At 48.7% G+C, this 25,014-nt stretch overlaps 1 protein-coding gene across 2 annotated transcripts in view; it reads right to left on the bottom strand.

Moving 5' to 3' along the window:
* Window positions 1-1,129: 1,129 nt before the first annotated feature.
* Window positions 1,130-25,014, bottom strand: part of parva (parvin alpha) — a 39,557-nt gene continuing 15,672 nt past the window's right edge. Inside the window, exons 2-14 of one of the 2 annotated variants that reach the window (XR_004222194.1) lie at window positions 20,864-20,953; window positions 19,084-19,154; window positions 16,099-16,201; window positions 13,841-13,981; window positions 12,311-12,426; window positions 6,559-6,617; window positions 5,658-5,677; window positions 5,445-5,506; window positions 4,899-4,967; window positions 4,697-4,798; window positions 3,931-4,003; window positions 2,918-3,522; window positions 1,130-2,864 (exon numbers count right to left, since the gene is read on the bottom strand). Coding sequence is in view for 1 of the 2 variants with exons in the window: in XM_031900406.1 (XP_031756266.1) it covers window positions 3,446-3,522; window positions 3,931-4,003; window positions 4,697-4,798; window positions 4,899-4,967; window positions 5,445-5,506; window positions 5,658-5,677; window positions 6,559-6,617; window positions 12,311-12,426; window positions 13,841-13,981; window positions 16,099-16,201; window positions 19,084-19,154; window positions 20,864-20,953 (983 nt within the window). In the remaining variant the exon portion in view is untranslated. Of the gene's footprint in view, window positions 3,523-3,930; window positions 4,004-4,696; window positions 4,799-4,898; window positions 4,968-5,444; window positions 5,507-5,657; window positions 5,678-6,558; window positions 6,618-12,310; window positions 12,427-13,840; window positions 13,982-16,098; window positions 16,202-19,083; window positions 19,155-20,863; window positions 20,954-25,014 lie in introns of both variants that reach the window. The other variant, XM_031900406.1, reaches the window with a different exon arrangement.

The raw sequence follows: 25,014 nt of genomic DNA, 5'->3' as shown, positions 1-25,014 counted from the left end.
TGTGGCCTATAGCCCTTCAGCTGCTGTTGTGTCGCCCGGGGCCCCAATACAACTAAACACAACTCTGCATGATTGTCACTATCAGCCTGAAGGGGAGTACTGAGCACTTTCTAAGCAATATTGATTAATGTATTGATTCTAAAGAGTAATCTCACCTTATAATGGTCTGAAAGATTGATATCTAAATGGTCATTTGGCCAATTATTTGTTAGCCCTTATGTTATAAGGATTTTTTCTCCCCTCTGCTATTATGCAGTTTGGAGTATTGGTTGCTAGGTCCCCTAACCCTAGTAACTAGGCATCTATTTGAGGAATAAAAGAAAGGCACGTCATTCAAGTCAATGATAAAAAGACCGCAGTATATTAGAATGTACAAGTTAACTTCCCCTTGATTGGGGGCCATTCACTAAAGGGTGCAGCTCAGTGTTTCTCTGGTGCAATTGGTTTCTATGGGCTCAGCAGGCGAGTAACACTTGTACCCACTGTCCCTGCACAAAGGCTGACACTCTATTGTCTCTGCCGTGATAACTTTACCTTGAAGCCGCTGCAGAGACATTAAGACTACATATTATAGACTCAGATTGATATATATATATATATATATAATGTATAGAAAATAAAACACCTTTACAGCTTTGTCTCCATTTATTTACTAAACTTGGCACTAAAGTAGGCGGGCCGTATTTACTAAACCCCAATGTACATGGAATTTATTTGTAATTAACTCATACAATAAGTTATTGGCCTATGAATACAGGCGGTGAGGGCAGAGAGGCGGAGCTATTAACCCCCCAAATCTACCCGCCCCTCGCCCCCACCTAGAGCTCTCATTTACCCCAGTCACTTCCAGTGTCCCATTGGGCCTCATAGGGACCAATAGAGAACCGGACCCCGAGGGCCCACCAATAGATATAGGTAGTGTTAAATGTGACCTATTGGCTAATAATTAGGCCCCCAGGGGGCGGGCCCTGCTAATGTAGCAGTAGGGGGCCCTGTGATTCTTCATGGGGGTCCTATTGGTAAACTGAACCCCAATATAAGCAATATCTCCACTGCTGGTTCTGACTATTGAATTAATCTAGCGGAAGCCAGTGAAAAAGCATGGAAGGCAAATGGAGCTGATTTCTGCTATACTGAGTCGGAACCGGCAGTGCAGAAAACAAATAGACACAGACACGGCTACAGTTACACTTACAAATGACATAAAACCAATAACAAATAACATTAAAACCGATGTAAAATGTGAATTAATGTATAAAACTGCATTCTCTTCCATTAGGAAAATCTAAAGGGGGAGGTTTAGTTCCCCTTTACTTAATGTTCCCACTGAGTTACATTAAAGCATTAGAATAAGAAACAGATACAATTAATGTCATTAATTAGTGTATAATCTAATAAATCTATAGGCAGTGTTAAAGCTAATTAATATTGTGCTAAATGTATTGGGGGGGCTCTGAATAGGGGGTGCAATAAATAGTGTCAGTGTTAATGAATTTATCAGTATGTTATAAAATGGCCAATTCGATGCATCTTTTCAATTGGTCTTCATTATTTATTTGTTAGAGTTTTTGAATTATTTCCCTTCTGCCTCTTTGCAGCTTTTAAATGGGGGTCACTGACCCCGGCAGCCAAACCCTATTGCTCTGTGAGGCTCCAGTTTTATTGTTATTGTTACTTTTTATTCCTTTTCTTTCTATTCAGCCCCTCCCCTATTCATATACCGGCCTCTCATTCAAACTACTCTCTGGTTGCTAAGGTAACTTGAACCCTAGCAACCAAACAGCTGCTGAAACTCCAAACTGGGGAGCTGCTGATCTGAAAATGAATAACTAAAAATCTACAAATGATAAAAAAAACAAAGACCAATTGCAAATTGTCTCAGAATATCGCTCTTCATCAGACTAAAGGTGAACAACCCCCGTTTGCCCTGGGGCATCATGGGACATGTGTACATACGGACGGACAGACTGAATGATGATTGCTATAAGCGCTTGCACCCTGGGTAGATAATCCTGTAAACATCAACTGTACCGTGGAGATAGGGGGGCAGATAAGCACCCCGAGGGCTACAAGTGAATTTAAAATGGAATAAACCCCCATGTTGTTGTTTCCAGGTAAAACCTGTCTAGTAACCCATGGCAACCAATTAGCTAGGTGCAGTTATTGATCTACTCTTCGCAAGCAAGCCTCTGATTGGTTGTTGTTGATTACCAGTCCTGAGTTCCACCTGTTATTACTTTACTTTGGCATTATGGTCCTTTAGTTTAGAGGTTATTGGATAGACTGTAAGCTCTTGTGACCGGGGCCCTCCGACCCTATTGGCTTTATCCTGTTCGTTGCAAATTCAGGGATGTTACCAGCTAGAAAAAAGGCTCGGTAACACCCTACAGGGGTAGGTTTAGGGGTGCAGGATCAGGGATCATGGGAGTTGGGGTTCCTTACATCTACAGGTGTAGGTTTAGGGGTGCAGGATCGGGGATCATGGGAGTTGGGGTTCCATACACCTACAGGTGTAAGTTTAGGGGTGCAGGATCAGGGATCATGAGAGTTGGGGTTCCTTACACCTACAGGTGTAAGTTTAGGGGTGCAGGATCAGGGATCATGGGAGTTGGGGTTCCTTACACCTACAGGTGTAAGTTTAGGGGTGCAGGATCAGGGATCATGGGAGCTGGGGTTCCATACACCTACAGGTGTAAGTTTAGGGGTGCAGGATCAGGGATCATGGGAGCTGGGGTTCCATACACCTACAGGTGTAAGTTTAGGGGTGCAGGATCAGGGATCATGGGAGCTGGGGTTCCATACACCTACAGGTGTAAGTTTAGGGGTGCAGGATCAGGGATCATGGGAGTTGGGGTTCCTTACACCTACAGGTGTACGTTTAGGGGTGCAGGATCAGGGGAGTTGGGGTTCCTTACACCTACAGGTGTACGTTTAGGGGTGCAGGATCAGGAATCATGGGAGTTGGGGTTCGTTCCAGGGCAGCAGTTGTGGGTGGGAGAGGAACCCCAAGGTATATACAGGAATCTATCAGTGTGTGGCTTTAACCCTCACTAAACTGAATCCCCCACTCAACCTACAGTAAAGTAAGTGCCCCCGTTTAACCCTATAAGGCCCTGGCACATTGGGGAAATGCTGTATCTGCAGCTACGGGAGGGCAGATACATGGGGGCATTTACCCTAATGGACCCTGTTGCCGTGACTGCTCCGCAGAGCGACCTTCATACTTTCCCTCCAGTGCCCAGAGCGTTCCCGGGCAATGTGGCCCCCGGCGGTGTCTTTATATGGACCATATACCAAGAGCTCCAGAGAGGTCCCCTTTAAAGCTTTAGAAAAAAAATGCGTCTTTGTAGAAAATAAATCAAGAAGTACTGTGTTCCCTTGGTGCAAAAGAAAAAAAAAAATGGCTGAAATGTTGCTTTAGGCTCCGCCCTCACTGGCGGCGCGGTCACTCCACGCTTCTGTACTTGGTGAAGAGATTGTAGAGAACCCTCAGAGTGGATTTCAGGTCACAGTTGACAATATCTAGAATAGAATTCGGGACAAGCCATAAGCAAAAATATTATTATTGCAGCCCTAAGGGAAACAGCGCCCCCCTGATATGAGCTGGTAAGAAGCGGTACTGCAACACATAATCTACAATCTATTTTTTCAGTTTTTTTTTAAAAATGAATCCTCTCCGCCTCCTCCATTGTGTGTCATAAACTTCCTGTCATTTTGAGCTTTGCGCATTCCATTTCCTGCTCCGCGCACAGGGAAACAGCTTCCCCCTATCTGCTGGGAAACCAACGCCTGTTTGACTGTGTAGGTTGGAATGGGAGAAGGTAACACAGCAGGGGGCTCGTCTATGTTGCAACACTTTCCCCTGACCTCAAATTGGATAATTCAGCTTTACTGGAAGTGAGGGAAATGTCAGCGAGTGCAAATTAATACCTTCTGGCCGCGGTTTGGGCTTCTCCAGGCCTCCGTCTTGCATCAGTTCAAAGGCAAACGTCACGTTCAGAACCTGCCGGTTACACGGGAACAAAGGGATACGGACCCGAGTGAGTGCAACGTAAACAGCTGGGGGGGGGGGTCGGTGTGGGATTTTATTGCGACATGGAACTCACTATTTATCAAGACTGGGCAAATTTGCCCATGGGCAGTAACCGATGGCAACCAGTTGAATTGCTGCATTCATTGTTCTACATGCAGCTGGCTGAAAAAAGGTAATTGCTGATTGGTTGCTACGGGTTACTGCCCATGGCCAAATTTGCCCGCTGTTGATAAATGAGCCCCAGTCTAAAATTCAAAATAGACTCTGGCATTTCAAGTACTGAGTCTAGTAATGTGCGACCCGATCCTAACCTGGCCACTCCCAGCCCGAACCCTATCCAACCCGCCCACTAATTATAGACCCATGTCTGACCCACCCACTGATGACATCACAAAAGGGGTGGGGGTGCCTATAAATAAGAGAGCAGGAACCAGGAAGTTGGCAGTGTAAGTGTAGAAAAGCTCCTCTCCAACCAACCCACAACCAGAACCTTGGCCCAAACAGCCCCCCAACGGCCCACTAAATAGTGACTGTCTATGGGCTCTTACAGCCCCCCTGGCATTTACCAGAACCCACAGATTGCCAGTCCCGGCCTGTGTCTATGGGAGTCAATATGGCAGCTCCCGCAATAAAGTGCATTATTTATGGAAGGACGGGCATTACCTTTTGCTCAAAGCTGTCGGGCGTCAAGAAGAAATTGAACAGAGGCACAAAATACCCCTCCAGGAGCCCCATGAGCAGCACCAGGTACACTCCGTCTGCAAACTGGGAGAGAAAAAAGTCAGTATGTCTCTCTGTCTCTCTATCTATGGCTCTGCTGGATGTCTAATATGTCTGTCTGTCTGTCACTGACATTGCCCCGTACCTGGGTTTCCAGTTCTGTTACTTCCAGGTTCAGTTTATTGAGGTGCTTGTTCACAAACGTGATGAGAGTCTGGGGAACAAAGGGAAAGAATATCAGTAAGGGCCGCCATGGGGGGGGGTGCAGTTCTAAAGAGAATCAGTGGCCTGTTGCTGATTGGATAAGAGCTTAGACTCCGCATGGGCTGTTCTAAAGAGAATCAGTTGCCTGTTGTTGATTGGATGAGAGCTTAGACTCCGCATGGGCTGTTCTAAAGAAAATCAGTTGCCTGCTGCTGATTGGATAAGAGCTTAGACTCCGCATGGGCTGTTCTAAAGAGAATCAGTTGCCTGTTGTTGATTGGATGAGAGCTTAGACTCCGCATGGGCTGCTCTAAAGAGAATCAGTCGCCTGTTGTTGTGTTGATTGCATAAGAGCTTAGACTCCACATGGGCTGTTCTAACGACAGTACACAGACTACTGATTGGCTGGCTCGCATCCTACACTGGCCAATCATTTTGGGTGGCATGAAACATTAACCTATTAAATACCCAAGTCCCAATAACAAACCTTTTTCACTACGTTGAGTTTGTCGGGAGCATGGTCGAACAGGGTGTCGAACGCGTCTCTTTCTGAGGAAGAAAAGGGTAAAATAACATTAATACAAATGGGAGGGTCCAACTGCTGAACTACAACTCTCAGCATCCCCCGCCCGAGTCTGTCAGAGAGGATGCTGGGAGTTCTAGTACGACGACAACTGAATCAGCCGTTTAGGGGACTCACCGTGCCTTCCAGACAGCGCCCTTGGGGAACGGAGAGAGAAAAAGAAGAGAAACCGTTATTTCGAGAAAAACAATCACCCCTGGATTTCTTATACCGCTCCCCCCCCCCACAATTACAGTTTGGGGTTCAGCTACTAAAATGGGTGCAAACCTGCATCACTGCTGTTACCCGTAGCAACCAGCCAGCAATTCAGCTCTTCCTTATGTCTCCTGGCATTATAGGCTTTAGACTTGGGTGGGGGCGGTACTGTCACCCTGGGTGGGGGCGGTACGGTCACCCTGGGTGGGGGCGGTACGGTCACCCTGGGTGGGGGCGGAACTGTCACCCTGGGTGGGGGCGGAACTGTCACCCTGGGTGGGGGAGGTACTGTCACCCTGGGTGGGGGCGGTACTGTCACCCTGGGTGGGGGCGGAACGGTCACCCTGGGTGGGGGCGGTACTGTCACCCTGGGTGGGGGCGGTACGGTCACCCTGGGTGGGGGCGGAACGGTCACCCTGGGTGGGGGCGGTACTGTCACCCTGGGTGGGGTCCGGTACTGTCACCCTGGGTGGGGGCGGTACTGTCACCCTGGGTGGGGGCGGAACTGTCACCCTGGGTGGGGGCGGTACTATCACCCTGAGTGGGGGCGGTACTGTCACCCTGGGTGGGGGCGGAACTGTCACCCTGAGTGGGGGCGGTACTGTCACCCTGGGTGGGGGCGGAACTGGGTGCCACCGATTAATCTCTCCCTGTGCACCATGGTCCGTATTCTGCATGTCAGACTCTGCGCTAAACCCCTTGGCTGGAAATCTTGCCCCCCCCCAAAACCCTCGGACCTCATTAATATGAGCAAATGGATCGTATTGCCCTGAAACATCTGGGTCCCATTATAGAGGCTTTGGCAAAGGTGCCGATCACATACTCTGTGTCACCGGTGATTTCCTCTTGGATGTGCCGAGTCTGCAACATTCCGTCCAGCTTCTGGAAGCAACGAAACGCAGCGAGGTGATGATGGGCAATTATACTGGGCCATTTCTTTATAACAGCTTCAATCTACCCCCCCCCTCCCGCCCCCCAGGTAGAATTAAACCCCCATACAGACGAGCTAAGCAGCCATTTTCAATATATGGAAGGGAAGGGTTACTGCCTGCCCTGCTCTCATTTCCCTACAGAAATAGGGGTTGGTAGCACTAGGTAGGTACCTAATATATAGGGGCAGAGACAGGGGAAAGTGTTGGGAGGGTTACTGCCTGCTCTGCTCTCATTTCCCTACAGAAATAGGGGTTGGTAGCACTAGGTAGGTACCTAATATATAGGGGCAGAGACAGGGGAAAGTGTTGGAAGGGTTACTGCCTGCCCTGCTCTCATTTCCCTACAGAAATAGGGGTTGGTAGCACTAGGTAGGTACCTAATATATAGGGGCAGAGACAGGGGAAAGTGTTGGAAGGGTTACTGCCTGCCCTGCTCTCATTTCCCTACAGAAATAGGGGTTGGTAGCACTAGGTAGGTACCTAATATATAGGGGCAGAGACAGGGGAAAGTGTTGGAAGGGTTACTGCCTGCCCTGCTCTCATTTCCCTACAGAAATAGGGGTTGGTAGCACTAGGTAGGTACCTAATATATAGGGGCAGAGACAGGGGAAAGTGTTGGAAGGGTTACTGCCTGCCCTGCTCTCATTTCCCTACAGAAATAGGGGTTGGTAGCACTAGGTAGGTACCTAATATATAGGGGCAGAGACAGGGGAAAGTGTTGGAAGGGTTACTGCCTGCCCTGCTCTCATTTCCCTACAGAAATAGGGGTTGGTAGCACTAGGTAGGTACCTAATATATAGGGGCAGAGACAGGGGAAAGTGTTGGAAGGGTTACTGCCTGCCCTGCTCTCATTTCCCTACAGAAATAGGGGTTGGTAGCACTAGGTAGGTACCTAATATATAGGGGCAGAGACAGGGGAAAGTGTTGGAAGGGTTACTGCCTGCCCTGCTCTCATTTCCCTACAGAAATAGGGGTTGGTAGCACTAGGTAGGTACCTAATATATAGGGGCAGAGACAGGGGAAAGTGTTGGAAGGGTTACTGCCTGCCCTGCTCTCATTTCCCTACAGAAATAGGGGTTGGTAGCACTAGGTAGGTACCTAATATATAGGGGCAGAGACAGGGGAAAGTGTTGGAAGGGTTACTGCCTGCCCTGCTCTCATTTCCCTACAGAAATAGGGGTTGGTAGCACTAGGTAGGTACATAATATATAGGGGCAGAGACAGGGGAAAGTGTTGGAAGGGTTACTGCCTGCCCTGCTCTCATTTCCCTACAGAAATAGGGGTTGGTAGCACTAGGTAGGTACCTAATATATAAGGGCAGAGAAAGGGGAAAGTGTTGGAAGGGTTACTGCCTGCCCTGCTCTCATTTCCCTACAGAAATAGGGGTTGGTAGCACTAGGTAGGTACCTAATATATAAGGGGCAGAGACAGGGGAAAGTGTTGGAAGGGTTACTGCCTGCCCTGCTCTCATTTCCCTACAGAAATAGGGGTTGGTAGCACTAGGTAGGTACCTAATATATAAGGGCAGAGACAGGGGAAAGTGTTGGAAGGGTTACTGCCTGCCCTGCTCTCATTTCCCTACAGAAATAGGGGTTGGTAGCACTAGGTAGGTACCTAATATATAAGGGCAGAGACAGGGGAAAGTGTTGGAAGGGTTACTGCCTGCCCTGCTCTCATTTCCCTACAGAAATAGGGGTTGGTAGCACTAGGTAGGTACCTAATATATAAGGGCAGAGACAGGGGAAAGTGTTGGAAGGGTTACTGCCTGCCCTGCTCTCATTTCCCTACAGAAATAGGGGTTGGTAGCACTAGGTAGGTACCTAATATATAAGGGGCAGAGACAGGGGAAAGTGTTGGAAGGGTTACTGCCTGCCCTGCTCTCATTTCCCTACAGAAATAGGGGTTGGTAGCACTAGGTAGGTACCTAATATATAGGGGCAGAGAAAGGGGAAAGTGTTGGAAGGGTTACTGCCTGCCCTGCTCTCATTTCCCTACAGAAATAGGGGTTGGTAGCACTAGGTAGGTACCTAATATATAGGGGCAGAGAAAGGGGAAAGTGTTGGAAGGGTTACTGCCTGCCCTGCTCTCATTTCCCTACAGAAATAGGGGTTGGTAGCACTAGGTAGGTACCTAATATATAGGGGCAGAGAAAGGGGAAAGTGTTGGAAGGGTTACTGCCTGCCCTGCTCTCATTTCCCTACAGAAATAGGGGTTGGTAGCACTAGGTAGGTACCTAATATATAGGGGCAGAGAAAGGGGAAAGTGTTGGAAGGGTTACTGCCTGCCCTGCTCTCATTTCCCTACAGAAATAGGGGTTGGTAGCACTAGGTAGGTACCTAATATATAGGGGCAGAGAAAGGGGAAAGTGTTGGAAGGGTTACTGCCTGCCCTGCTCTCATTTCCCTACAGAAATAGGGGTTGGTAGCACTAGGTAGGTACCTAATATATAGGGGCAGAGACAGGGGAAAGTGTTGGAAGGGTTACTGCCTGCCCTGCTCTCATTTCCCTACAGAAATAGGGGTTGGTAGCACTAGGTAGGTACCTAATATATAGGGGCAGAGACAGGGGAAAGTGTTGGAAGGGTTACTGCCTGCCCTGCTCTCATTTCCCTACAGAAATAGGGGTTGGTAGCACTAGGTAGGTACCTAATATATAGGGGCAGAGACAGGGGAAAGTGTTGGAAGGGTTACTGCCTGCCCTGCTCTCATTTCCCTACAGAAATAGGGGTTGGTAGCACTAGGTAGGTACCTAATATATAGGGGCAGAGACAGGGGAAAGTGTTGGAAGGGTTACTGCCTGCCCTGCTCTCATTTCCCTACAGAAATAGGGGTTGGTAGCACTAGGTAGGTACCTAATATATAGGGGCAGAGACAGGGGAAAGTGTTGGAAGGGTTACTGCCTGCCCTGCTCTCATTTCCCTACAGAAATAGGGGTTGGTAGCACTAGGTAGGTACCTAATATATAGGGGCAGAGACAGGGGAAAGTGTTGGAAGGGTTACTGCCTGCCCTGCTCTCATTTCCCTACAGAAATAGGGGTTGGTAGCACTAGGTAGGTACCTAATATATAGGGGCAGAGAAAGGGGAAAGTGTTGGAAGGGTTACTGCCTGCCCTGCTCTCATTTCCCTACAGAAATAGGGGTTGGTAGCACTAGGTAGGTACCTAATATATAGGGCAGAGACAGGGGAAAGTGTTGGAAGGGTTACTGCCTGCCCTGCTCTCATTTCCCTACAGAAATAGGGGTTGGTAGCACTAGGTAGGTACCTAATATATAGGGGCAGAGACAGGGGAAAGTGTTGGAAGGGTTACTGCCTGCCCTGCTCTCATTTCCCTACAGAAATAGGGGTTGGTAGCACTAGGTAGGTACCTAATATATAGGGGCAGAGACAGGGGAAAGTGTTGGAAGGGTTACTGCCTGCCCTGCTCTCATTTCCCTACAGAAATAGGGGTTGGTAGCACTAGGTAGGTACCTAATATATAGGGGCAGAGACAGGGGAAAGTGTTGGAAGGGTTACTGCCTGCCCTGCTCTCATTTCCCTACAGAAATAGGGGTTGGTAGCACTAGGTAGGTACCTAATATATAAGGGCAGAGACAGGGGAAAGTGTTGGAAGGGTTACTGCCTGCCCTGCTCTCATTTCCCTACAGAAATAGGGGTTGGTAGCACTAGGTAGGTACCTAATATATAGGGGCAGAGACAGGGGAAAGTGTTGGAAGGGTTACTGCCTGCCCTGCTCTCATTTCCCTACAGAAATAGGGGTTGGTAGCACTAGGTAGGTACCTAATATATAGGGCAGAGACAGGGGAAAGTGTTGGAAGGGTTACTGCCTGCCCTGCTCTCATTTCCCTACAGAAATAGGGGTTGGTAGCACTAGGTAGGTACCTAATATATAGGGGCAGAGACAGGGGAAAGTGTTGGAAGGGTTACTGCCTGCTCTGCTCTCATTTCCCTACAGAAATAGGGGTTGGTAGCACTAGGTAGGTACCTAATATATAGGGGCAGAGAAAGGGGAAAGTGTTGGAAGGGTTACTGCCTGCCCTGCTCTCATTTCCCTACAGAAATAGGGGTTGGTAGCACTAGGTAGGTACCTAATATATAGGGGCAGAGACAGGGGAAAGTGTTGGAAGGGTTACTGCCTGCCCTGCTCTCATTTCCCTACAGAAATAGGGGTTGGTAGCACTAGGTAGGTACCTAATATATAGGGGCAGAGACAGGGGAAAGTGTTGGAAGGGTTACTGCCTGCCCTGCTCTCATTTCCCTACAGAAATAGGGGTTGGTAGCACTAGGTAGGTACCTAATATATAGGGGCAGAGACAGGGGAAAGTGTTGGAAGGGTTACTGCCTGCCCTGCTCTCATTTCCCTACAGAAATAGGGGTTGGTAGCACTAGGTAGGTACCTAATATATAAGGGCAGAGACAGGGGAAAGTGTTGGAAGGGTTACTGCCTGCCCTGCTCTCATTTCCCTACAGAAATAGGGGTTGGTAGCACTAGGTAGGTACCTAATATATAGGGGCAGAGACAGGGGAAAGTGTTGGAAGGGTTACTGCCTGCCCTGCTCTCATTTCCCTACAGAAATAGGGGTTTGGTAGCACTAGGTAGGTACCTAATATATAGGGGCAGAGAAAGGGGAAAGTGTTGGAAGGGTTACTGCCTGCCCTGCTCTCATTTCCCTACAGAAATAGGGGTTGGTAGCACTAGGTAGGTACCTAATATATAAGGGCAGAGACAGGGGAAAGTGTTGGAAGGGTTACTGCCTGCCCTGCTCTCATTTCCCTACAGAAATAGGGGTTGGTAGCACTAGGTAGGTACCTAATATATAGGGGCAGAGACAGGGGAAAGTGTTGGAAGGGTTACTGCCTGCCCTGCTCTCATTTCCCTACAGAAATAGGGGTTGGTAGCACTAGGTAGGTACCTAATATATAGGGGCAGAGACAGGGGAAAGTGTTGGAAGGGTTACTGCCTGCCCTGCTCTCATTTCCCTACAGAAATAGGGGTTGGTAGCACTAGGTAGGTACCTAATATATAGGGGCAGAGACAGGGGAAAGTGTTGGAGGGTTACTGCCTGCCCTGCTCTCATTTCCCTACAGAAATAGGGGTTGGTAGCACTAGGTAGGTACCTAATATATAGGGGCAGAGACAGGGGAAAGTGTTGGAAGGGTTACTGCCTGCCCTGCTCTCATTTCCCTACAGAAATAGGGGTTGGTAGCACTAGGTAGGTACCTAATATATGGGGGCAGAGACAGGGGAAAGTGTTGGAAGGGTTACTGCCTGCCCTGCTCTCATTTCCCTACAGAAATAGGGGTTGGTAGCACTAGGTAGGTACCTAATATATAGGGGCAGAGACAGGGGAAAGTGTTGGAAGGGTTACTGCCTGCCCTGCTCTCATTTCCCTACAGAAATAGGGGTTGGTAGCACTAGGTAGGTACCTAATATATAGGGGCAGAGACAGGGGAAAGTGTTGGAAGGGTTACTGCCTGCCCTGCTCTCATTTCCCTACAGAAATAGGGGTTGGTAGCACTAGGTAGGTACCTAATATATAGGGGCAGAGACAGGGGAAAGTGTTGGAAGGGTTAATGCCTGCCCTGCACCCAGCTGATGTGCCACATAGTGAATTTCAGATATTAAGGCCCAAACATTGACGTTACCTGCACAACGACGACCTGAATTGATACATGATCGGGTAGTCGGATGGGGGCCCGAAAATACTGTGACAGGGCAACCAGAAGATGAAGGATGGCTACCACAGACTTTGCATGGATTGCTGAAATAAAAGAAAAAAAATGAAGATTAAGTTGATTTTTCCCCCATTTGCCATACGGGCACCTAAAGGCCCAATATTCCCAGCAATCGTCAGAGCTACCAAGGCGGCTGGGGGTGCAGCTGCGCCAGGGCCTGTGTTCCAATAGGGCAGATTACTCTGTGTCATCAACATGCCAAGCTCTGATTGGTCAGTCAGTTCTGGTGGGCTGGAGAACACAGGCTCTGAGTGTTTAAAAAGTATTTGGAAAATATTTGTCCCCCCTGCCCCTCCTTCCCAGAGCCGACTGGGATTTATAATTGATCATGTGTGCAGGGCTGTCCAATCACAGGCCAGTACACTCCCCTTCCTGCTGCTTCTAGTGTGATGTAGAGCGTGCTATACTGAGACAATTTGCAATTGGTCTTCATTTTTTATTATTGGTAGCTTTTTAATTATTTTACTGTTTCTTCCGCAGCTCTGCAGTTTGGAATTTCAGCAGCTATCTGGTTGCTAGGGTCCAGTTTAACTTGGTAACCATGGAATGGTTTGAGAGATTAACTGGTATATGAATAGGAGAGGGGCTGAATAGTAAGACAAGCAATAAAAAGTAACAATAACAATAAAACTGGAGCCTCACAGAGCAATAGGGTTTGGCTGCCGGGGTCAGTGACCCCCATTTCAAAGATGGAAAGAGGCAGAAGAAGAAGGCAAATAATGATAAAACTATAAAAGATAAATAATGAAGACCAATTGAAAAGTTGCTTTGAACTGGCCATTCTGTAACATACTAAAAGTTATCTTAAACGTGAGGCAGCAAGTTTGCCCGGTAGCAGTAACCCATAGCAACCAATAAGATGTTGCTATGAGTCGCCAGGTGACCAGTATTCTACCTGCTGATCAGCGTCGGCCCAGATCCGATCCCCCCCAGGGTGCTCCCGCGATCCGCTGTCTCCATCCCCCAACGTGCCGCAGGTAAGGGAGGGTGTCAGAGGCCTCTGGGGGGTGGGGGGGGTGAAGGTGGTGGGGTGCCATTTGGGGGTGCAGGGGCCCCTGAGACAGACGCCCCAGTGCACCCCCTAGTCCAAACCTGCTGCTGATTGGTTGCTATGGGTTACTGCTCCTGGGCAAACTAAGTGCCTTTTATTACATAACCCCATTAGTGTGTTATAGTGTGTTTAGTTGTTTAACTTTTAGATTGTAAGCTCCTGTGACCAGAGCCCTCATCATATTTTTTTAATCTCTAACCCTTGTTAAATTGTAAGACCCCTGTTTGTTATCCTATACCGGCCCTTTCCAGCCTACCGCCGAAGTGAGTGGCTGCTCCCCGGTTGCTATCACAATTAACCCCTAGCAACCAGATAATTGAAAGTAAATAGGTGCAAAAAAAAAACTAAAAAAAACAAGGACCAACTGCAATTTTAAAGGGCAAACTCACAGTCCACATTCCACTTGACGCTGCGGGGGGGCAGCTTGAGGGTCTCGTTGATCTTCTCCAGCACCGTCTGCAGCTTCTGCTTCTGGGCGATTTCCGACTGCGTCACTTCGGCGACATTTAGCTTCTCCCCTTCGAGTTTCTCTACAATAAACGACAGAGGGAAGGATTGATGGGCAGAAAATTCCAACTACCCCCCCCCCCCAACCAACCGACCCCCGGGGGGGGGGCCTAGAGTATCTTCTTATTAAGGAACCTTTTCACGCTGCGGCTTTTATACTCTCCAGAGAAATGAAAGGCGAGAGCGGCTGAGAGAGTCGCACTCCCACACACACCGCCGCGCAGTCTCTTAAGAGGGTATTAAGTAGGGTCCCTACTAAGTGGCGGGCTCTTGTTGAGAGGCGCTGCTGCGTTACCCGGCGCTGCTCACTCCCCGTAGCAACGGATGGGGGGGCGGAAACGCACAAAGAAGAGCTTTTCTTCCCTTCGCACAATAAACCCACTACATTAAATGGAATAAAAATAATGGACAAGTGTCGGGCGGCCAATATGTCACATTAAAGAGACGCCTTAAGGAGAGCGTTCCTCTGGTAATGCACAGCCGGAGAGGCCGAGATCTATTACTGCATCCACCGGCTGAAATGTAGCATTGGAAATCAATGCCGGCGCCGAAAGGGGGTCACCGAGTTCTGACACTCAGCCCGAGTGGCTTCTGCTGCACGGGAACAATGCATGAAACAGGAATCGAGACGCGCGGCGGCCCCCGGGGGGGTCAGAGAGAGAGGCGGCGACGTGATTGACTGGCGCAATACGGACTCGCGGCCTCTCTCAGTAAATATAGTTATTAAATGGAACTCAAGCACCCAGGCAGGACTTCAAAGGGTTTGTGATCTCAGACTCTCAGCCATAAAGCAGGGCAGGACTGCTGCTTACAATGGGGGGGGATCAGATAGGATCTGTGCCACTGTGACAGAATGCTCTGTTATACAGATAGCTAGAATCTCAGCCATAAAGCAGGGCAGGACTGCTGCTTACAATGGGGGGATCAGATAGGATCTGTGCCACTGTGACAGAATGCTCTGTTATACAGATAGCTAGAATCTCAGCCATAAAGCAGGGCAGGACTGCTGCTTACAATGGGGGGATCAGATAGGATCTGTGCCACTGTGACAGAATGCTCTGTTATACAGATAGCTAGAATCTCAGCCATAAAGCAGGGCAGGACTGCTGCTTACAATGGGGGGATCAGATAGGATCTGTGCCACTGTGACAGAATGCTCTGTTATACAGATAGCTAGAATCTCAGCCATAAAGCAGGGCAGGACTGCTGCTTACAATGGGGGGGGTCAGATAGGATCTGTGCCACTGTGACAGAATGCTCTGTTATACAGATAGCTAGAATCTCAGCCATAAAGCAGGGCAGGACTGCTGCTTACAATGGGGGGATCAGATAGGATCTGTGCCACTGTGACAGAATGCTCTGTTATACAGATAGCTAGAATCTCAGCCATAAAGCAGGGCAGGACTGCTGCTTACAATGGGGGGATCAGATAGGATCTGTGCCACTGTGACAGAATGCTCTGTTATACAGATAGCTAGAATCTCAGCCATAAAGCAGGGCAGGACTGCTGCTTACAATGGGGGATCAGATAGGATCTGTGCCACTGTGACAGAATGCTCTGTTATACAGATAGCTAGAATCTCAGCCATAAAGCAGGGCAGGACTGCTGCTTACAATGGGGGGGATCAGATAGGATCTGTGCCACTGTGACAGAATGCTCTGTTATACAGATAGCTAGAATCTCAGCCATAAAGCAGGGCAGGACTGCTGCTTACAATGGGGGGATCAGATAGGATCTGTGCAAGGACTGAATATCCAGGAAAATGGGTTCCTTAAGAAAATGGGGGGCTTAGGATTTGTGTCTGGGCACAAAGTAGTGCAATTTGGGGTGCAATAAGTGACAAATAAACCTGTCAGACAGGCTCAGTGTTGGGCCAGGAGTATTGGGCAATTAGGGGTTAGAAAGCAAAGCAGCCTTTAACTATCCCACAGCGCCCCCTAGTTCGCTTATGTAGAGATTAAACTCTTAATTACAGATGCAAAACAAGGAACCAATGGGAAGGCTGCTTCCCCATTAAGCTCAACCAGGGCTTTTCAGTCTGTTAGAACCCTATCAGGGGAGCCGGCTGATTGGACAAGGGGCTGAGGGAGATTCCAGGGGGGTATATGGTAGTGCTTTCTGATTTGGGGTTCTGCTTACCGAAAAGCTTCTGCAGGACTTGCCCATCGTACATATCCTCCGCTAGATCCTTCACAATGATTCTCTCCCCAACCAGAACATCATTGATCCAATCTATTAGAACCTGCCCCGGAACAGAGAATTAGAGATTTTGGCACCAAGAAGCAACATTAAAACATGTCAAACCTCCCATCTGTCCAGGATCTCAGGCCCATCCCTTTACCAGCATAAACCACGCCCACTAATGGGAGGCTCTCTGTACAATTAGGTTGCACTGTTAATTTGCACAATTAAATGAGGCAAAATCTTGTCCTACTGTCCCTCACCCCCTCTGTCTGCAACCTGATCTGCCGAGGGAGCCCCAGGTCTTAGGGCTGAAATCTTCCTCTTCCCTTTCATCTCTGTCTTACCCTACAGTCTTAGCACCCTGCCTTCATCTTGCCCTACTGTCCCCATCTTGCCCTACTGTCTCCATCTTGCCCTACTGTCTCCATCTTGCCCTACTGTCTCCATCTTGCCCTACTGTCTCCACCTTGCCCTACTGTCTCCACCTTGCCCTACTGTCTCCACCTTGCCCTACTGTCTCCATCTTGCCCTACTGTCCCCATCTTGCCCTACTGTCTCCACCTTGCCCTACTGTCTCCACCTTGCCCTACTGTCTCCACCTTGCCCTACTGTCTCCACCTTGCCCTGCTGTCTCCATCTTGCCCTACTGTCTCCATCTTGCCCTACTGTCTCCATCTTGCCCTACTGTCTCCATCTTGCGCTACTGTCTCCAACTTGCCCGACTGTCTCCATCTTGTCCTACTGTCTCCATCTTGTGCTACTGTCTCCATCTTGCCCTACTGTCTCCATCTTGCCCTACTGTCTCCATCTTGCCCTACTGTCTCCATCTTGCCCTACTGTCTCCATCTTGCCCTACTGTCTCCATCTTGCCCTACTGTCTCCATCTTGCCCTACTGCTTCAATCTTGCGCTACTGTCTCCATCTTGCCCTACTGTCTCCCATCTTGCCCTACTGTCTCCATCTTGCCCTACTGTCTCCATCTTGTCCTACTGCTTCAATCTTGCGCTACTGTCTCCATCTTGCCCTACTGTCTCCATCTGCCCTACTGTCTCCATCTTGCCTACTGTTCTCTCATCTTGCCCTACTGTCTCCATCTTGCCCTACTGTCTCCATCTTGCCCTACTGTCTCCATCTTGCCCTACTGCTTCAATCTTGCGCTACTGTCTCCATCTTGCCCTACTGTCTCCATCTTGCCCTACTGTCTCCATCTTGCCCTACTGTCTCCATCTTGCCCTACTGTCTCCATCTTGTCCTACTGCTTCAATCTTGCGCTACTGTCTCCATCTTGCCCTACTGTCTCCATCTTGCCCTACTGTCTCCATCTTGCCCTACTGTCTCCATCTTGCCCTACTGTCTCCATCTTGCCCTACTGTCTCCATCTTGTCCTACTGCTTCAATCTTGCGCTACTGTCTCCATCTTGCCCTACTGTCTCCATCTTGTCCTACTGTCTCCATCTTGCCCTACTGTCTCCATCTTGCCCTACTGTCTCCATCTTGCCCTACTGACTCCATCTTGCCCTACTGTCTCCATCTTGCCCTACTGTCTCCATCTTGCCCTACTGTCTCCATCTTGCCCTACTGTCTCCATCTTGCCCTACTGTCTCCATCTTGTCCTACTTTGTCCATCTTGATTTCCTATCCCCATTTAACCCTACTGTTAACATATTCCCCTACTATCTATAACTTGACCTAATGTTGCCATATACAACTTTTAATCCCATACTGCCCAACCTTTCTTACTCGTGAGCCACAGACAAATATAAAAAGTCTTGGGGAGCAACACAAGCACCATAAAAGTTCATGGAGGTGCAAATAAGGGCTGTGATTGGCTATTAGGGGCCTCTATGCACCCTATCAGCTTACAGGGGGCTTTATTTGGTAGGAAATCTTGTTTTTATTAAACCAAAACTACTTGCCCCCAAGTCAGGAATTCAAAAATAACTCCCTGGTTTGGGAGCAACACCCAAGGGGTTGGGGAGCAACATGTTACCCCCGAGCCACTGCCCTACTGCCTCCATCTTGCTTTGCTCCTTAGCACTAGATCTGCGTTCCTCTATCCATCCCTACACTAGTAGGGCGCCACCATGTGTGAGGTCTGGGGCAACTGCCTGTTTTCCCATTCCCCTTAGGGCATCAGTAACAGGTGTGTAACCCACAATTCTCCCTTTATTCTTAGGGTGCCGCAGGCCCAGCCCGTGGGGGCTACAGAATTCCACTGATGGATACGAACAAACAGGTGCCAATCATATCCCTCCCTCCCTCGCCCGACCGCCACTGATATTCAGTCGCCAGTGAGCAGCGTGGGATCAACTCATTTCGCTTCATTTGTGCCAGAGAAACGTGAAATTATCCCCACGGTGATCCCTCATCGCTAGCCCCGCCCACATGGGCGACTCGAAGCCTTCGGGGAGTTAATGAGAATAACTGTCGGTTTGCGGCGTCCACCTGGCCAGGGAGGGAAGTCGGACGCTCGAGCGCAATCAATGGGGAAGGGGGATTAATTGGGCAGGAGCCGGCTCGGGCACAGACGCACGCCTCTCCCATCGGGGGGCCCCATTGATCCGGCTTAGAGGATTGAATCTATCAGTGGTGCAACTCTGCCTGCGGCCGGGCGCCTGCTGGATTCTGTGAGGGGAAGGCAACGGGTTTAATCTCCCCGGCACCGCCGGACTCTGGGCTGCTGATAGCAACGGAAATATTTCAAAAAGGATTTGATTTAAAAATGTGTTTTTTTGTCTATTGCAACTATGTAGCAGAAGCCGCCTCTCTTCCAGCCAAGTCTCTAATCCCCACAATGCCTTGCGTGGTTAATCAGCCGGAAGCTGCTGCATTGTTTGCTTCATGTGTTTGGGGGGGGGGGGGGGGGGTCTCAGTACAATGAAATGGTGACGTCATCCAATAAAAACATAAACATTTCTTGGAGGGTCTTGTTGGCCTTACCCTCATCAGCTCCTGTAGCCTGGCGTCACTCCTAGAGTAGGGATCGATCATGGTTCGAACTTCATTTTCCTCTTTGAAGGGAACAAAACAGTAGTAAAGGCAAAAATACAAATATACAGAGAAGGAATGTTCTGGGCACACAATAAGCTGTACCCCCATACTGTACTGTCTAAGGGAAACACTATGGCACCCCCTACCCATATGTATAAATACAAATATACAGAGAAGGAATGTTCTGGGCACACAATAACCTGTACCCCCATACTGTACTGTCTAAGGGAAACACTATGGCACCCCCTACCCATATGTATAAATACAAATATACAGAGAAGGAATGTTCTGGGCACTCAATAACCTGTACCCCCATACTGTACTGTCTAAGGGAAACACTATGGCACCCCCTACCCATATGTATAAATACAAATATACAGAGAAGGAATGTTCTGGGCACACAATAAGCTGTACCCCCATACTGTACTGTCTAAGGGAAACACTATGGCACCCCCTACCATATGTATAAATACAAATATACAGAGAAGGAATGTTCTGGGCACACAATAAGCTGTACCCCCATACTGTACTGTCTAAGGGAAACACTATGGCACCCCCTACCCATATGTATAAATACAAATATACAGAGAAGGAATGTTCTGGGCACACAATAAGCTGTACCCCCATACTGTACTGTCTAAGGGAAACACTATGGCACCCCCTACCCATATGTATAAATACAAATATACAGAGAGGGAATGTTCTGGGCACACAATAAGCTGTACCCCCATACTGTACTGTCTAAGGGAAACACTATGGCACCCCCTACCCATATGTATAAATACAAATATACAGAGAAGGAATGTTCTGGGCACACAATAAGCTGTACCCCCATACTGTACTGTCTAAGGGAAACACTATGGCACCCCCTACCCATATGTATAAATACAAATATACAGAGAAGGAATGTTCTGGGCACACAATAAGCTGTACCCCCATACTGTACTGTCTAAGGGAAACACAATGGCACCTCCTACCCATATGTATAAATACAATATACAGAGAAGGAATGTTCTGGGCACACAATAAGCTGTACCCCCATACTGTACTGTCTAAGGGAAACACTATGGCACCCCCTACCCATATGTATAATACAAATATACAGAGAAGGAATGTTCTGGGCACACAATAACCTGTACCCCCATACTGTACTGTCTAAGGGAAACACTATGGCACCCCCTACCCATATGTATAAATACAAATATACAGAGAAGGAATGTTCTGGGCACACAATAAGCTGTACCCTCATACTGTACTGTCTAAGGGAAACACAATGGCACCTCCTACCCATATGTATAAATACAAATATACAGAGAAGGAATGTTCTGGGCACACAATAAGCTGTACCCCATACTGTACTGTCTAAGGGAAACACTATGGCACCCCCTACCCATATGTATAAATACAAATATACAGAGAAGGAATGTTCTGGGCACACAATAAGCTGTACCCTCATACTGTACTGTCTAAGGGAAACACAATGGCACCTCCTACCCATATGTATAAATACAAATATACAGAGAAGGAATGTTCTGGGCACACAATAAGCTGTACCCTCATACTGTACTGTCTAAGGGAAACACAATGGCACCTCCTACCCATATGTATAAATACAAATATACAGAGAAGGAATGTTCTGGGCACACAATAAGCTGTACCCCATACTGTACTGTCTAAGGGAAACACTATGGCAGCTCATACATTACCAGCGGCTGTAGGTGGAACATACCCAGCATGGTGTCCTCGGGGTCCAGCTCAAACGGAATGGGGTTGAGGGGCAAGTTAATAGCATTGATCCCTTCCTCCTGGAGTTCGGATACTGCAAAACACAAAAAGAGTTTAATTAACCTGCAATTAACCTTCCCCTCGTTAGTCTCGTTAGCCCAATCACTTCAGTAACCCTTCCCAAGTGGCTGCCCCATACTGTATCTCTGGCCCGGGGAAGACAGCGGCACAAATCTGCAATTAATTGCCAGTATTTCAGGAAATGGCCCATTATCCGCCGACTCCCAGCCAAGGAACAAGACCCCTGTACTGTGTTTCCATTGGTCCATATAAAGGGGGGGTCATTACGTAGCCACCGACTCCCAGCCAAGGAACAAGACCCCTGTACTGTGTTTACATTGGTCCGTATAAAGGGGGGGTCATTACGCAGCCGCCGACTCGTTTTTTCCAATAAACAAAAATTGCGACGAGACCCAAAGGCCACAGTAATTATATTTAGCGCCATTTACAGACCCCCCCCCCCTCTTGCCGCAGACACCAGGTGCATCCCGTCTGCCCCCCCATAACTCCCTGCTACTCTCCATCCTCCCCCCCCTGGTGACCCCCCTGTCTGCAACAGGATCAGAGGCAGCGGCAGGAACCCCCGCAGGAAGATGCACAGACGGAACAATGTCAGGGTCTCGACTTCCGAATTGCGACTTCCGAACAGCGGCCACGCGCCAGGCACAGGGACCTATGGGAATTGGACCTCTGTCAGAATCAGATCCCTCATTGTTCCATTCGCATGAGATTGGCGTCTGCAGATCTGGTACAACCTGAATAGATGCGCCGGCTTAAAGGGCCAGCGTCGCGCTTACACTCGCCTAACTGTATAGTGTAACTGTATAGTGAGCAGCTATGGATCTGTAGTAGTTTATATAAGGGGTGGGTAACAGGAGTATAACGATACTACTCATACAATCCCCACGGGCAGCGACTGAGAGAAATGGAAACATTTATTTATTGGGACAAAAGAAACGCGTTTTGTGCCCAATAGGGAAGGTACTGACGGGGTCCAGACCTATACACTTCCTTTATAAGCAGCCGTGACCAATCAGATCACACTACATAGCCACTTGTACCAAATGGCACCACAAGTGCATATGTCTTATATATAGTAGTGTTAGTTATACCCATGTAATTACTCTACTGTCTCCATCTTGCCCTACTGTCTCCATCTTGCCCTACTGTCTCCATCTTGTCCTACTGCCTCCATCTTGCCCTACTGTCTCCATCTTGCCCTACTGTCTCCATCTTGCCCTACTGTCTCCATCTTGCCCTACTGTCTCCATCTTGCCCTACTGCCTCCATCTTGCCCTACTGTCTCCATCTTGCCCTACTGTCTCCATCTTGCCCTACTGTCTCCATCTTGCCCTACTGTCTCCATCTTGCCCTACTGTCTCCATCTTGCCCTACTGTCTCCATCTTGCCCTACTGTCTCCATCTTGCCCTACTGTCTCCATCTTGCCCTACTGTCTCCATCTTGCCCTACTGTCTCCATCTTGCCCTACTGTCTCCATCTTGCCCTACTGTCTCCATCTTGCCCTACTGTCTCCATCTTGCCCTACTGTCTCCATCTTGCCCTACTGTCTCCATCTTGCCCTACTGTCTCCATCTTGCCCTACTGTCTCCATCTTGCCCTACTGTCTCCATCTTGCCCTACTGTCTCCATCTTGCCCTACTGTCTCCATCTTGCCCTACTGCCTCCATCTTGTCCTACTGTCCCCATCTTGCCCTACTGTCTCCATCTTGCCCTACTGTCTCCATCTTGTTCTACTGCAATTCCACTGCCATTCCTTCTAAAATTGTGGGGCCTCACCATGGGCCCCTTATTTAAACCCCCTTTAAAAAGCTCAGGTCTATGACACCCATCCAACCCCTCAGATAAAACCCCAACCCCAAACAGCACAAAGCGCCAGACTCAACATATTTACAAACCATCATCCAAACTCAGTAACATTTTCCTGTATCAACGGAACTGACTCCCAGCAACCCCTCAGGAGTCTGAAATGGGACCTCCAAGCCCTGTCTCCCCCTTTATCCCGCTTCTCCCCCTTTATCCCGTGTCTCCCCCTTTATCCCGCGTCTCCCCCTTTATCCCGCGTCTCCCCCTTTATCCCGCGTCTCCCCCTTTATCCCGCGTCTCCCCCTTTATCCCGCGTCTCCCCCTTTATCCCAGGTCTCCCCCTTTATCCCGCTTCTCCCCCTTTATCCCGCGTCTCCCCCTTTATCCCGCGTCTCCCCCTTTATCCCGCGTCTCCCCCTTTATCCCAGGTCTCCCCCTTTATCCCGCTTCTCCCCCATTATCCCGCGTCTCCCCCTTTATCCCAGGTCTCCCCCTTTATCCCAGGTCTCCCCCTTTATCCCGCTTCTCCCCCATTATCCCGCGTCTCCCCCTTTATCCCAGGTCTCCCCCTTTATCCCGCGTCTCCCCCTTTATCCCAGGTCTCCCCCTTTATCCCGCGTACAATACAGTGCTCCCCCCTTTGTGCTGCTCCAATAAGATCATGACCCCCCCAAGCTGCTGAGAGGCGGTGAGTCGGTACCTTTAGCGCAGAGCGCGGCGCAGCCCATGGTGCAGCCCACCCCGAGGCACCGGCATCGTTACTGAGGCAGGAGAAACGGATCGGCTCCGGTACCCAATGAGTCCAATGGATGAATTAAAGGCCACTTTGCAGCAATGAAGGTCGTATTATTTTCTCCCTTTGCCCAGAAGCTTCCGTGCGTCTAACGTTATATCCCCGAGCGTCACTGCCCGGCTCTGCCCCGGGATTCTAATCTAATATGGAGCTGCCGGAAAGTCATGGGCCGTCTGCAAAGTAAATAGCCCTCTGAGTGCAACAGGGAGTCAGGCAACGCCATTGATTAGCAGGGAGGTGCAGGCTCATGCCTATGGGGGGCTCCCAGGATCTCCACTGTTTGGCTATTGGTCAATTATACAGTGAAAGAAGAGGGTACTGGCACCCCAACTACATTATTCTCTCTTTCTATTATCCATACTTCCCACATTTTCTTCTGCTCTACCCCTATATAAATACAAATATACAGAGAGGGAATGTTCTGGGCACACAATAAGCTGTACCCCCATACTGTACTGTCTAAGGGAAACACTATGGCACCCCCTACCCATATGTATAAATACAAATATACAGAGAAGGAATGTTCTGGGCACACAATAAGCTGTACCCCCATACTGTACTGTCTAAGGGAAACACTATGGCACCTCCTACCCATATGTATAAATACAAATATACAGAGAAGGAATGTTCTGGGCACACAATAAGCTGTACCCCTATACTGTACTGTCTAAGGGAAACACTATGGCACCCCCTACCCATATGTATAAATACACATATACAGAGAGGGAATGTTCTGGGCACACAATAAGCTGTACCCCCATACTGTACTGTCTAAGGGAAACACTATGGCACCCCCTACCCATATGTATAAATACAAATATACAGAGAAGGAATGTTCTGGGCACACAATAAGCTGTACCCCTATACTGTACTGTCTAAGGGAAACACTATGGCACCCCCTACCCATATGTATAAATACACATATACAGAGAGGGAATGTTCTGGCACCCAATAAGCTGTACCCCTATACTGTACTGTCTAAGGGAAACACTATGGCACCCCCTACCCATATGTATAAATACAAATATACAGAGAAGGAATGTTCTGGGCACACAATAAGCTGTACCCCCATACTGTACTGTCTAAGGGAAACACTATGGCACCCCTACCCATATGTATAATACAAATATACAGAGAAGGAATGTTCTGGGCACACAATAAGCTGTACCCCCATACTGTACTGTCTAAGGGAAACACTATGGCACCCCCTACCCATATGTATAAATACAAATATACAGAGAAGGAATGTTCTGGGCACACAATAAGCTGTACCCCCATACTGTACTGTCTAAGGGAAACACTATGGCACCCCTACCCATATGTATAAATACAAATATACAGAGAAGGAATGTTCTGGGCACACAATAAGCTGTACCCACATACTGTACTGTCTAAGGGAACCACTATGGCACCTCCTACCCATATGTATAAATACAAATATACAGAGAAGGAATGTTCTGGGCACACAATAAGCTGT

This window comes from Xenopus tropicalis, chromosome 4 (genome assembly GCF_000004195.4).
Source record: "Xenopus tropicalis strain Nigerian chromosome 4, UCB_Xtro_10.0, whole genome shotgun sequence".
Classification (NCBI taxonomy): Eukaryota; Metazoa; Chordata; class Amphibia; order Anura; family Pipidae; genus Xenopus; species Xenopus tropicalis.
The sequence above is the reverse complement of the archived record's forward strand: the minus strand, read 5'-3'. Positions and strand labels throughout refer to the sequence as shown.